Source organism: Podarcis cretensis, assembly GCF_951804945.1.
Source record: "Podarcis cretensis genome assembly, chromosome: 5".
NCBI lineage: Eukaryota > Metazoa > Chordata > Lepidosauria > Squamata > Lacertidae > Podarcis > Podarcis cretensis.
In genome coordinates, this window is record NC_137174.1 from 35,570,944 (window position 1) to 35,585,658 (window position 14,715).

Sequence of the window (14,715 nt, forward strand, 5' to 3'; positions counted from 1 at the left end):
CTCTGCTCCCGCCTCCCCCCCCTCCAGCCACCAGTTCGCATATGTCTCCAAACCTGGCCCTCTGCCCGCGCTCCCCTGACGCGTCAAGAGCTATATTGGGAATCCCGGTTGCTCCCGCTGGCGCCGCTGGTTAGCAAGCGGGGGGGGGGGGGCGCCGGGGGCGGGGGGGATAGGTTCCCGAGGGGACCCACCGGGCACTCACCTACCTTCCTCTTCCTTGGGCCGCTTTCCCTCCGGAGGCTCCCGGTTGCCAGTGCCTGGCGTGCAGCAGCAAGCAGCTGTGGTTCTGCAGCAGGCGCTTCTCCGCCGGCTGGGCTAGCTCGCGACGGGATGGAGGAGGCTTCTTTGGACGGGGCTGCCTCGCCTCCTCGCCCGCCAGCAACACGGGGAGCGCGCGGCGGCGGCGGCGGCCCGTGGGGTCTCGGACGGAGGCGGAGGAGGAGGGGACTGTCGGCCGGGCGCGCGAGCAGGCAGGCAAGCAGGGAAAGAGGGAGGGAGGGAAAGCGACGGCTCCGCCACGTGACGGGCCGTGTCATCCTGCGCAGCCATCTTGCGTCCTTGCCGCGCCTCCTCCTGGAAGAAGGCGGCGGCGACAGGGCAGCGGCATCCCGGCGGCCTCGGAGCTGGCTTCCCAGGCGCGGCCTAGAAAGAGGAGGCGGCCCGGGGAAAAGGGACGTCATGCATGCAAGGGTGGCTACTCGGCCGGCTTGTAGGGGCAGCGGGAGACCCGCCGGCGCCGCTTTCTATAGGCGGAAAGCCGGTGACTTGACTCGGGTGTGAAAGCCGCCAGGTTACTCGGGACCTCACCTACCTCGCAGGGTTGTTAGTGAGGATGAAATTGGGGGGGGGGGTAGAAGCATGTTGAGTTGAGCTCCTCGGGTGGCCAAGCGGGGTGTCCGTGTGAGTAGGAATTAAAAAGGGACAAACCACCGACTGGGGAAACCCAACTAGGAGCTGCGAGTACGTGTGTGTGCTGTTTGAGTGGTTTGCTCAAATAGTCCCCTGGGCATAATGCAGAAAATGTGCACAGGGTTGCATCTTGAACCTATGCACTTAACTTAGCAGTGAATCCCACCGGGTTCCAGAACTCCTAAACAAGGGTGTGAAGGGTTGCGTCCCAACATGCAGGCATTTGAACGCGTGAAGCCTTTACCGGTATATAGGGATTGGGGTTAGGTGGGAGTTTCAAGCTGCTGGTATTTCTGCATGGCAGCTTACTGTTAAAAGATTGCTAAAGCGAATTACATTCGCTTGCAGAGAGTGAGTAGTTATCCCAGGGTTCAAATAAGTTTTCTTTGTTTTGTACAGTAGTATCTGTTTCCAGTGGGATGCAGGTGGCGCTGTGGGTTAAAGCCTCAGCGCCTAGGGCTTGCCGATCGAAAGGTCGGCGGTTCAAATCCCTGCGGCGGGGTGCGCTCCCGCTGCTCGGTCCCAGCGCCTGCCAACCTAGCAGTTCGAAAGCACCTCCGGGTGCAAGTAGATAAATAGGGACCGCTTACCAGCGGGAAGGTAAACGGCGTTTCCGTGTGCGGCTCTGGCTCTGGCTCTGGCCAGAGCAGCGATGTCACGCTGGCCACGTGACCCGGAAGTGTCTCCGGACAGCGCTGGCCCCTGGCCTCTTAAGTGAGATGGGCGCACAACCCCAGAGTCTGTCAAGACTGGCCCGTACGGGCAGGGGTACCTTTACCTTTACCTTTTTATCTGTTTCCAAGCAAGAATGTCCCTAACATATATCTAAGCTGTAGAATAGGAATTTCTGACACCCTGTATATGTGAGAAGACTTGTGCACAAAACAGTATTTTGATCACCCCAGACACCCCCCCCCCCCCCCCCCCGGTTTTGGGAGTTTGATCTGGAGAAATTCTGCTGGTGCAAAGTAGTAGTGGTTTTATTGGAGAGGAGGAACGAGACTATGTATACTAATCGCTTCACTGACATAAATAGCAATAGACAGTGCCTGGCGTATATAAATAGCTCCATTTCCTTAGTGATGAAACCACTTCTCCGTATTATAGACTAGCAGGATAGAAGTTGAGAGAACAGTGACTTGTCTGAGACCACCTGAAAAGGTGATGGCTGAAATGGGATTTGAACTGCGAATTGTCTAGCTTACATTCATAGTTATTATACTATAGTGCTTCCTCACAGTGCTTTTTTTTTTCAGGGGATACCTCTTTTGTTGTTAAAAAGTGTGGCACTTGACTTACTGCAACAACTCATGGTGAGTACCTGCACCTCTTTCTTTTTGGTTAAAAAGTGTGGTACTTACTATAATAGCTTCATGGTGAATACAGACACCTATTTTTCTAGAAAAAAAACACCGCTTCCTCATAACAGTTTAAGTATGGGGGGTTGCTTTTAAATATAAAATGTAAACAATATGGAAAGGCACCCTTCGTATTAATTACATACATATTTTTAATACCAAAGTACATTCTCTATTTCCCCCTATAAATAAAATCATCCTGAAATCAGTATATTTGACCTAGAATCTTTTCCACTCACACTCTGCTCTCTAGGAAGGAAGTATTTCACTATGGTGGGTGAACCTAGAAGGGGATGTATGATTACCCTTCCCCCTCCCACCCACCAATTCTCAACAAATATATCTAAAATGTCCAGACATTGTTGGGAGGGGAGAGGTTAATATAACAATACAGGCAGTAACTGGCATAAAAGGAACCTTGAATAACTGTTTTTAGATAGCAACCATAGCATATGACAGTTGTACAAATGCTTATACTTCAAAGTCCAATAACTTTAATAAGCTTTAGACCTAGCTCTATGACAAATAGTTCAGTAGTTACGGAAGAGAAACACAAAAGGCTACATCACAAGGAAGGACAACAAAGAAGGGACTTGGAAAATAATTGGAATGGGGGTGTATAGAAAGAACAAGGTGTGATAAATTGGATAAAAGGAGAATAAGCACTTAGCCAATGTTAGGTGTTGACTTGAAATTTTTGCAGTTCATCTCTCCTCCATAAATTCAACAACTAATGGGCTGTAAAATTGACTATATAATACAACTAGTGTTCAGTGCTTGACATACTCAACCAAAGAGGAGTCCTCTGTAAGTAAGCAAAATACTTGGGGAGAAACATGCAGGAGTTTTTATTATTATTTTCAATTGCTTGTGCTTCCTTTTTAAGGAAGGTCACTGCCCACAAGGTGAATCTTGGTTTTAGCAAATTCAGGGTATGTCTACACTATCATTCATTGTCACATTTCATTTCCATTTATCCTAAAACTGCCACTCACTTTTTGACTATAGAAAAACACACTTTCTCCTCTTGGGATGTTGGGCTCAGTTTTTTATATATCCTGCCCTCTCCCCAATCATAATGATAAACAATGTGCCTCTACAGGTATCAATATTTTTTATATAGCATTCCAGAATGCTATATAAGGGAGGAGGTGGCTGACTGGGCCCAACCTTGGATACTTTTAACAGTATAAAGCATTTAACATCAAATAAACGTTTATAAATGAATGCACATGAAACTGCACTACACTGGGAGGAAACGCATTACAAGCAATTGGTCTGTCTATGCCAGTAGACATAATCTGGCTCTCAGCATCAAGTGAGTGTCTTTTGGATCTGAAATCCTTGTAGCTGGAGATTCCAGTTACTGAAGCTTGGACTTTTTGCATGTACAGCATGTGTTCTTAACAAAAGTATGCACAGAAGGCAAGTGCAGAGCAGAAGCTCATGCAGAATTGCAACAGGCAAACTCTCCTGAAGGCAGATAATGCAACAGCATACCTGCATGGACAATGAAGGAGTAGCCCTTGTCCACTTGGAAACCCAGCACAATTATACCTACTCTACTCTCACAGGCTTTGGGAGTAAACCCCAAGGAAAAATCCACACCCAGTGCCTTGTGAGACATCTTTGGGAGAATAAAGAGCTAAGGAGTAAACCCTACACAAATCTGGAGTGGTGTCCCTAAAACGGTTGGGTGGCGTCTTGTACACCTCCTTCCGGCAACTCCTGCCCCCAAGCTGGTGCCAAATGCATTGCCCTGCTTTCCCTTGGACCACATCAGTGAGGCCAGGAAGGGGGTCTGGTTGTCTGGGTAGCCCAGGACCTCCATACACACTGCCCACGTGTGCGCCCATGGAGGTCACTTCAGTGCTGCTAATGCAGGAAAATAATGCAGGAGGCAGCAGTTAGAAGTTATTGGTCTCTGCAGCCACAGCAAGTGCTGTGATTTCAGCAGTTTGACTTCACCCCCAGAGGCACAGTCAGTTGTCTCTTGGGGTAGATGGAGGTCAACAACTCACACAGAAGAACGAGACAGTTACCTAGAATTACTGTTCTCTCTGGTTTGCTCATTTTCTGGGGGAAAGGGGCCATCGTGGAAACACACAGCATCTGTTTTGCATGCAGAAGGTCCCAGGTTCAAATTCAACACCTCTAGGTAGGACTGGGAATGTCTCTCCAGAAAGTCACTGCTGGTCAGTGTAGACAATACTGAGCTAAATGGACCAGTGGTCTGACTCGGCATAAGGCAGCTTCCTGAGTTCCTCACATTCCTATATCAATAAAAAGGTAAAGGTAAAGGTACCCCTGCCCGTACGTGCCAGTCTTGGCAAACTCTAGGGTTGTGCGCTCATCTCATTCTATAGGCCGGGAGCTAGCGCTGTCCGCAAACACTTCCGGGTCACGTGGCCAGCGTGACAAGCTGCATCTGGCAAGCCAGCGCAGCACACGGAACGCCGTTTACCTTCCCGCTGGTAAGCGGTCCCTACTTGCACCCGGGGGTGCTTTCAAACTGCTAGGTTGGCAGGCGCTGGGACCGAACGACGGGAGCGCACCCCGCCGCAGGGATTCGAACCGCCAACCATGCGATCGGCAAGTCCTAGGCGCTGAGGTTTTACCCACAGCGCCACCCGCGTCCCCTATCAATAAAAAGAGGCATAGTTTTAATCATAGCCCGCCCCGGCCCCCCTCTCACACACAGGGCAATCTAAGGGGAATTAGCAACACTAAATCACTATGCAAATAATTCATTTTCTTTTACTGCATGTCTGTTTTCTATTATCTACAAGCCCATGTTGGAGAAATGGGCAAATGTTATTTCGCAAATAATAAATGCGTTTCTGTTATTGTGTAGATTGGTGGGTTTTTTTGTTTTTGCAATAGTCTCAATAGAGAAACTATAGCTTCTGATTGGAAATACCAACGTCACGCAAAGCAAGACCTTCATTTCTCAGTTCTTCTGTTTTGACTTTGTCCAAGCAAATAAGACAATGAAATTGTAACCTTGAAGGTGTTTTCAGTGACAAACATGAATGCAAACTGCTTCTCATTCCTACTCATCTCATTCGCTGTCCTTGTTTTTTAATAAAAGTTTTTTTAAATAATAATCAAGAGTTTGTTTATTGCATTTATAACTTGGACTTGAACCTGAAGGTTCTCAGGGCAGTTCAGAACATTTCAATAAGATTCAACATAATCTAACATTTTGTTAAAATACAGCATATCAAATAAAACATAGAACCCCATAAAATCAATGTCCTTCTTCAAAGTAGCTAAGAGGCAAGCTAAAAGAAAGAAAGAAAGCTTAAATGTGAATGATGGATATGAGCTAATATGATGGTAAGTATCAGGAAGTCCTACAAGAATAAATTTAGTTTCAGAATTGGGTGGAAGTTCTAGAAGAGAATCCAGGAAAATGGAAAGTGATTAAAGAGGGTTTCAAAAGACTAGTAAACTGGGAAAACAGAATACATGGCAGCCTCCTGTGTGCTTCTAACCTCAAGCTGCTACCACAACCATTGGCTGCTCTTATTCAAAAGGTTTGCAGTTTTTCTGGTTTATGCAACTAGTTTATTGCCACTTCCCCTCTGGGAACTTGAAGGAAACCCATCAAATCTTACTTTATTTGGACTGTGTGCAATGAAAATACTTTTGTTGGTGCCTTTAAGACAGCAGGGAAAGTGTCTTGGTTGGTTTTGAACTAGAGTCCCTGAGATTTCAAATACATTCATACAAAAAACCTGTGGTGGCACCAGACTTGGGAGCACATTCCCACATCCTCTTTCAAGCTGTACATAATGTGTTTCATGTCAACTATTTCTGAAAGACAGAAGGCAAAGACCACAGCATGTCTAAACTCTTCTGTTAATCTATTGTCATGAACTGGCTGGATGCCATGGAGTGGTGGGAGGCACCAGCTGGGGAACCCCCAGGGGAAGAAGGCTCAGAGCCACGGGAGTGGTGGTGGAATGATGATGAATAGAGGGAGAAGACTGGGAAGAGGAGGCATTGGAAGCTGAAGAGGCAACAGAGTTTAGTGAGCAGGAAGAGGCTGTGGCAGAGGGCAGTCCAGACTCAGAGGCAGGAGAGGAGGTTAGAAAGACAGCCAGAGAGCTGCTCTCCAAGTCGTTTATGCTCTGCTATACTCTGCTGTGCGATTACTGTCTTCTTGTGGAAGTGAATCCGGTGCTCACAACTCTAAGCTGTGAGTCCACAGCACTTTGACCTGTTCCTGTGCAGAAGGTGGTCTCTGGAAGTGCTACCCAGCTCGCCTGGCCCAGTCGGGGCTGAAGTGGATGAGTCCAGTTGGTGGCACTGGCTCAAGGGTGATGCTGACATATAAGACGCACCGGACCATAAGATGCACCTAGTTTTTGGAAGAGGAAAACAAGAAAAAAAATATTCTGAATCCCAGAAGCCAGGACAGCAAGCGGGATTGCTGCGCTGCCCGGGAGAGGCTGTGCACGGCTAAGTCTCCCCCAAGAGCCGCGCTCCCTTTAAAGAGCCACGTGGAGTGTGTGTGTGGCTCTTGGGGGCTTTTGCCCGAGGAGGGAGAAGGGCAGCCCTTCTCCCTCCTCGGGGAAAAGCCCCCAAGAGCCGCACACACGCTCCACGCGGCTCTTTAAAGGGAGCGCTGAGCAGAGCCTCCCGCCTGCATTCGCTCCATAAGATGCACACACATTTCCCCGTACTATTTAGGAGGGGGAAAGTGTGTCTTTACAGAGCGAAAAATACGGTAACATGCCTGACTTCACTTGTGCTTCAGCCTGGCTTCCGGTCATTTATTCCAATGATGGTTCATGACAGCAGGTCAGTTGCTACCAAGTTGATGGTAATAACCACTGAAGATCATACGGCACAGTGTTTTAATAAGAGATGAGTTGGGGTGGAGGAATGAAAGGACCTTATTATTTAGCCTATTTCTTAAAATTGGGTGATTGCAGCAGCATAGTACATATTCAAACAGTAAGGCAGTCATTTCAGATTTCATTGCATTACATTAAGCATTTGACCACTGTAGATTGCTTCAGTTTCAGTGAATTGGCATATATGTATATCTTGTTTTGTTCCCCACCCCCCTGACGCAATGCAGCTCTCCATAAAAGTGTGGGCTGTCCTTTACAGATTAATACCTTCATGAAAAAAATTATTTGTAATCTTAGCAATGGAATTTTCATTATGCTTTATTGTATTGTTGTGTGGTTTGTCTATAATCTTTTGATTGTGAGCAGCTTTGGGAGGACTTTCAGCTTTGAATACATTGCAATATAATAATAATTATTAACACTAATGAAACAGCTTGGGCCCCTTGGAGATTTTCCAATATGATTTGACTGCGATCTGGTGGTTGTTGAGTTCCTGCATAGTAAATCCACATAAGCCAGTGCAATTTTCCCATAAGATTATTTCTGCAGCATCTGTTGTAGAGGTACAGAATCTTTTTCTGGGCTGATTGCCATTTCATCTGTTGACACTAGGGGAATAAGAGCAAGACTATATCCTGTAGATATAGATTCCTCACTGGCCTTGCAGACAACTTCATTGTCCAGAAAGTGGGAGAAGCAACAAGAGGAACAGCCATTTTAGATCTGGTCCTAACCAATGTTGATGACCTGGTTAGTGGGGTAGAAGTGGAAGGATCATTAGGCGCGAGTGATCATGCTCTTCTGAAGTTTACTATACAGCGGAAAGGAGCAGCCAAGCATACTAGGACTCAATTTCTTGACTTTAAGAAAGTCAACTTCATAAAACTTAGGGAAGTGCTGGGTGAGATCCCATGGACAGTAATACTAAAAGGAAAGGGAATTCATGATGGCTGGGAGTTTGTTAAGAGGGAGATAGTAAAAGCACAACTTCAGGCAATACCAATGAGACGGAAACATGGAAGGTGCCTAAAGAAGCCAGGGTGGCTATCTAAAGAACTTTTAACTGAGTTAAGATTTTAAAAGGATGTGTACAAAAAATGGAAAAGGGGGGAAACCACCAAAGAGGAATTCAAACAAATAGCCAGCACGTGTAGACACAAAGTCAGAAAAGCTAAAGCACAGAAAGAACTCAGGCTTGCTAGAGAGCTTAAAAGCAACAAAAAAGGCTTTTATGAGTATGTTTGTAGCAAAAGGAAGAACAAAGAAACAGTGGGGTCACTCAGAGGAGAAGACGGTGAAATGCAAACAGGGGACACAGAAAGGACTGAACTCCTCAATGCCTTCTTTGCCTCAGTCTTCTCCGATAAAGAAAACAATGCCCGACCTGAAGAATTTGGAACAAATGATTCAGCAGAGGAAACACAGCCCAGAATAACTAAGAGATAGTACAAGAATACTTGGCTAGTTTAGATGTATTCAAGTCTCCAGGGCCAGATGAACTGCATCCAAGAGTATTAAAAGAACTGGCAGATGTGATCTCAGAACACTGGCAGTCATCTTTGAGAATTCCTGGAGAACAGGCGAAGTCCCGGCAGACTGGAGGAGGGCAAATGTTGTCCCTATTTTCAAAAAGGGGAAAAGAGAGGACCCAAATAATTACCGCCCAGTCAGTCTGACATCAATACCAGGGAAGATTCTGGAGCAGGTCATTAAGCAAACAGTCTGTGAGCACCTAGAAAGGAATGCTGTGATCACCAGTAGTCAGCATGGATTTCTGAAAAATAAGTCATGTCAGACTAACCTGATCTCGTTTTTTGACAGAATTACAAGCCTGGTAGATGAAGGGAACACAGTGGATGTAGCCTACCTTGATTTCAGCAAGGCATTTGACAAGGTGCCCCATGATATTCTTGTAAAGAAGCTGGTAAAATGCGGACTTGACTATGGTACCACTCAGTGGATTTGTAACTGGCTGACTGACCGAACCCAAAGGGTGCTCATCAATGGTTCCTCTTCATCCTGGAGAAGAGTGACTCAAGGGGGGCCACAGGGTTCTGTCTTGGGCCCGGTCTTATTCAACATCTTTATCAACAACTTGGATGATGGACTCAAGGGCATCCTGATCAAATTTGCAGATGACACCAAACTGGGAGGGGTGGCTAACACCCCAGAGGACAGGATCACACTTCAAAACGACCTTGACAGATTAGAGAACTGGGCCAAAACAAACAAGATTAATTTTAACAGGGAGAAATGTAAAGTATTGCACTTGGGCAAAAAAAATGAGAGGCACAAATACAAGATGGGTGACACCTGGCTTGAGAGCAGTACATGTGAAAAGGATCTATGAGTCTTGGTTGACCACAAACTTGACATGAGCCAACAGTGTGACGCAGCAGCTAAAAAAGCCAATGCAATTCTGGGCTGCATCAATAGGAGTATAGCATCTAGATCAAGGGAAGTAATAGTGCCACTGTATTCTGCTCTGGTCAGACCTCACCTGGAGTACTGTGTCCAGTTCTGGGCACCACAGTTCAAGAAGGACCCTGACAAACTGGAACGTGTCCAGAGGAGGGCAACCAAAATGGTCAAAGGCCTGGAAACGATGCCTTATGAGGAACGGCTAAGGGAGCTGGGCATGTTTAGCCTGGAGAAGAGGAGGTTAAGGGGTGATATGATAGCCATGTTCAAATATATAAAAGGATGTCACATAGAGGAGGGAGAAAGGTTGTTTTCTGCTGCTCCAGAGAAGCGGACACGGAGCAATGGTTCCAAACTACAAGAAAGAAGATTCCACCTAAACATTAGGAAGAACTTCCTGACAGTAAGAGCTGTTCGACAGTGGAATTTGCTGCCAAGGAGTGTGGTGGAGTCTCCTTCTTTGGAGGTCTTTAAGCAGAGGCTTGACAACCATATGTCAGGAGTGCTCTGATGGTGTTTCCTGCTTGGCAGGGGGTTGGACTCAATGGCCCTTGTGGTCTCTTCCAACTCTATGATTCTATGATTCTATGTGTCAGGCTTTAGTATGTGATACTTTACCTAATGCCTTTGTCTATATTTGCTTGTAAAATTAGGTTTCGTGCATTTTTACTTAGAAAAACCAATTTGTATATGTACGCCGAGGTTCATTGCTTTCCGGATGACAAGGATAACTCTTTCTTGTTTCTCAAATATAATTAGGTGATTTTGTAAAGGTGGTCTCTGACATGAGTCAGAATAGATCCAGTCAAAATCCACTGATTTCTGTGAGCCTACCCTTAGTGTGACTTAGTTCATCCTAAACTTTGTAGTGTTAATTCTCAAAAGAGGATATAATCACATCCATAATGTTGTCCTTGTTTAACTATCTGCTAAACTTTTAGTTTTGAATACAGTACTGTACTGGACCTAAAGTCAGCTTTAGCTTTAAGACACTGAACTATCCTGCTTTCTCAAGGTGGTGTTCCCAGTTGTAGGACTCCCAAGAACATTTAATAACAATAATTGGGATTCTTTAGTAGCTTCAAAGAAAAGCAATTTATTGTTGTTGCTCCTTCAGTGGTATTTCATTCGCAGTGGCTCAAACAGTGAGCAAGGGAGGTTGCTCTTGAGATTTCTAATACATGGTCTGGCAAGATGTAAAAATGAAAGAGAATCACTATTGAGGTTTTTTTTTTCAGTCTGCTATTATCCGGTTTGACCCTTCCCATCATTTAAAGCTTTTTCTTCCATTCATACAATTATTGCATAATCATATTGGTATCTTTATTAAAGGTTATGTAAACTGTGTGGCTGCATTCCAAAACCTTTCTTTTAATGTGGGGTTTTCCAAAATGTTGACTACAGGAAAAACAGCTTCTCAGCATAATTATTTAGATTAAATCTGTGTAGACTTCATCCTGGGTTATAATGACATGACTGAAAATGCTGGAACTAGTATATTTCTATAGATGGGATTCCCATTTCTTCTGTTAAGTTTCCTAGATCCTGAGATCTAGAAGAGTCTTCCTCAACCTCGGCCCTCCAGATGTTTTTTGCCTACAACTCCCATGATCCCTAGCTAGCAGGACCAGTGGTCAGAGATGGTGAGAATTGTAGTCTCAAAACATCTGGAAGGCCTGATCTAGAACATGACTATTAAACTAAAGATGTTTGCCTTTTTTCTTCCCATGCTCCTGCAATTAAATTATTTTAGTTTAACTAAAACTCACGTTGTTGGCATCCATATGTCTCACAAGACAATGGAATGTGCCCCCGCTGCATTAGCAGCACTGAAGTGACCTACCCAGGACACAAACTTGGGCAGTCTGTATGGAGGTCCAGATGGCAAGACCCCACCTCCTGGCCTCGCTGATGTGGTCCAAAGGAAAGCGTAGAAATATGTTTTGGCACCAGCTTGGCTGTAGGAGTTGCCAGAAGGAGACATACAAGGCGCCATCCAACCATCTTAGAGACTCCACTCTGGATTTCTGTAGGGTTTACACCTTAGCCTGCCTTCTCCCAAAGATATCCCGTGAGGCAGTGGAGGTTTAGGATCAGTATTTTCCTTCTAGATGAGTTATTTCCCAGGTTGACAAGCCCCATCTGCCCCTCACTTCACTCTACAGCATATGCAAAAACTGCTTTCTTGACCACTGGACCCACTATTGGTCTCATCCATTCAGTCCACCAGTGGCTGTCTTCGCATGCAGGGGAAGTCCCTAACTCACAAAGGGTTTGAGACCCATTGGCTACCCTCATCTGGTTTAGCCAGCCAGTCGGAGCTGTTCCTGGGGTGTTGCCATTGTCACATGCTGACAGCTTCTAGGAGCCACAAGTGAGAGCTGAATGCAGGGTGAAGACCAAAGGTAGACATACAAGGTAAAGGTAAAGGACCCCTGGATGGTTAAGTCCAGTCAAAGGCGACTATTGGGTTGTGGCGCTCATCTCGCTTTCAGGCCGAGGGAGCCAGCGTTTGTCCACAGACAGCTTTCCAGGTCATGTGGCCAGCATGACTAAACCGCTTCTGGCTTAACGGAACATCGTGATGTAAGCCAGAGCGCACAGAAACGCCGTTTATCTTCCCCGCCACAACAGTACCTATTTATCTACTTACAATGGCGTGCTTTTGAACTGCTAGGTTGGCAGGAACTGGAACAGAGCAACAGGAGCTCACTCTGTCATGGGGATTTGAACCACCGATCCTCCGATCGGCAAGCCCAAGAGGCTCAGTAGTTTAGACCACAGTGCTACCCACATCTCTACAATGCCTACAAAGACATACTATCCCAGAAGGAGCACAACATGTCCCTCACCATTGGTACTATCCTTCCCCTAACACCCCATACAGCCCTATATTTACTCATAGTTCTTACATAAGAAGAGGCCTACTAGATCAGGCCAAAGGCCAATATCGTCCAGCTTTCTCACAGCAATCAGATGCCCATGGGATGTCCACATGCAGGGTATGAGTATAATAGCTTTCTCCCCACTTGCGATTTGCAGCAACTTGTATTTGCAGGCATATTTCCTCTTACAAGGTACATAGGATCCATGTGGCCCTTTCTTTCTGCCGCTTCTCATATTTCGCTTGAAATGTTACTGCCTCAGTGAACGTGAATGTTCAAAGAAAGATGGTTTGAGAAGCCTTCAAAGAAGTGGTTTGTGGCAGCAGAAACCCAATAGTCTCAAGGCTGGCCAAGGCAGCTCTGGGTCATGTCACAAGGCTGGCCAAAAATCTAGCTAAAGTACCGTAAGTTACAGTAGGGATCAGCAATCTAATCCTGCGGCCAACATGAAGAGCACTTCCAGTAGCCAGTATAATGATTGTACTATTGTAAAATTGTGAAACAATATTTGACAGACAGTAGGAGAGACGTCTTCAGCATCTTTCTTGCCCACAAGCTGGCTCTCCTCTAAATTTAATGGATTACCAGCGCTCTAGGCCAACATGTGGCTGCCCACTCTGGGAAGCAAAATGCTAAATTTGATGGATCTTTGCTCTCTTAGGTGGTGGTGGGTGTCTCTGACAGCAGAGGGATTTGTGAAACAAACAGGGCTCTTCTCTGTGCTTGCAGTGATATTGTTAAGCCACACCAATTTTGTGAGCTAAAGTCATATGGAGACTAAAATAGAATTTTATTATAGGAGTTCATTGCAGCCAGCACAACAATATTTCACAGTTAGTGGTCGGGAACTGTACTATATCACACCATTATTCCAGCCTTATAATCCTCCCCAGGTTCAATGTATTGTCAAAATGAAAGGTTCTCGGTGAAATGACCCAGTTGTCTATAGTCAGCTAATGTTATTGCTGCTTTTTGCAATGGCTGTGATTAATTTTCCCATGCAATAAAGTACTGTATTTGGAAATAATATATATTTTGCTGTCTGAATAGATAGGTGTACAGCTTCTCTCCTGGGAAAAGATCTAATTACTTGTTTGAAATAACTTACTGTAGGCAATTTGGACTTTCTGTTAAGATTAATTGACTTTAATTGGTCATTGAATAATAAAGAGATGAGAAAAATAGGGGACAAATAAGCATGTAGAAAAATGGAGAACTATTAAGTCCTCTGCAATCCACCAAAGCTTTTATGATTATTTTATTGTTTTAAGCAAAGAGAATTATGAACCTGAATTATTTTCCCTTAGAAATGGCAAAAACTCCAGTGTTGTTACATTTTCAAACTAGTCCTTGTTATTTCTGGTTTTTAATTCTTATTTGTTTTTATGACTTAATCTGTTTTATATTCTATTTCTGTACTCCACTTTTTATGTTGGTTTATTGTTTGGTTATACTGTATTTTGTATCTTTTTATTTTATTGTCAGGTGGAGTTGAGATTATAAGCTGCTTTGTGGAGGACGTTCCTCAAAAAGTGGAATATGAATGTTTAAATAAATATTTAAATTAAAGAAAACACTGCTTATACCTTATACTAAGACATCCTGTAGGAGAGCAAATAAATGAAGGTATCAGTAGCAAGCATAAAAGTGCTGAAATGGAGATAGGAGAACAAACAATACTGATTATATATATATATATATATATATATATATATATATATAGTGTTGTAGTCTAGATTTTTCCAGATTGCATATTATGCTTATTATGAAAGATTGAGGCAGTGTTTTGAAAAGTAGCTCCTCAGTTGTCAGTGTAATGTGTGCATTATCAACTAGGCATCCTGGCATATGAACCCTTTAAGAAAAATAGCTATGACCCAGGAAGCCTGCTTCCAGAGAGCGGACGCAGAAGTATGGTCTGGCTGGAGAAGCTTTTTACTACTCAAAGAAGTTTCCCTGACATCATCAGAAATTGAGTCTGTTAACCATTAACCTGGCCTGCGGTGAGTTTCTTCATAAAAAGCTAAAAACAACACTGAGAGGAAATTCATGGGGATTTTTTTGGCTAAAAGGGGAGAAGGAACCTGAGTGTTTATTGTTTCATTGTTCATTTTATGCAATTGTAAAATACTCTATTGTAAACAAATACAGTGGTACCTCGGTTTAGGAACTTAATCTGTTCCAGAAGTCCGTTCTTAAACCAAAACTGTTCTTAAACCGAGGCGCGCTTTCCCTAATGAGGCCTCCAGCCACCAGTGCCCTTCCACCGTTCGGCTT

The 14,715-nt window shown here is 44.7% G+C and overlaps 2 protein-coding genes across 6 annotated transcripts in view; one reads left to right on the forward strand and one right to left on the reverse strand.

The window, feature by feature from the left end:
- Nucleotides 1–391, reverse strand: part of SGMS1 (sphingomyelin synthase 1) — a 77,341-nt gene extending 76,950 nt beyond the window's left edge. For 3 of the 5 annotated variants that reach the window (XM_079976413.1, XM_079976414.1, XM_079976407.1), the window contains exon 1: nt 207–391. The gene's annotated coding sequence lies outside the window, so the exon portion shown is untranslated. Of the gene's footprint in view, nt 1–202 lie in introns of all 5 variants that reach the window. The other 2 variants (XM_079976415.1, XM_079976409.1) reach the window with 1 other exon arrangement.
- LOC307216322 (uncharacterized protein) lies at nt 331–13,956 on the forward strand (the record flags this gene model as incomplete). Its single annotated transcript, XM_079976512.1, has 3 exons — nt 331–774; nt 2,166–2,222; nt 13,924–13,956. The coding sequence occupies 3 exons, from the start codon at nt 331–333 to the stop codon at nt 13,939–13,941; spliced, it is 519 nt and encodes a 172-aa protein (XP_079832638.1). The 3' UTR covers nt 13,942–13,956.
- Nucleotides 13,957–14,715: the final 759 nt, after the last annotated feature.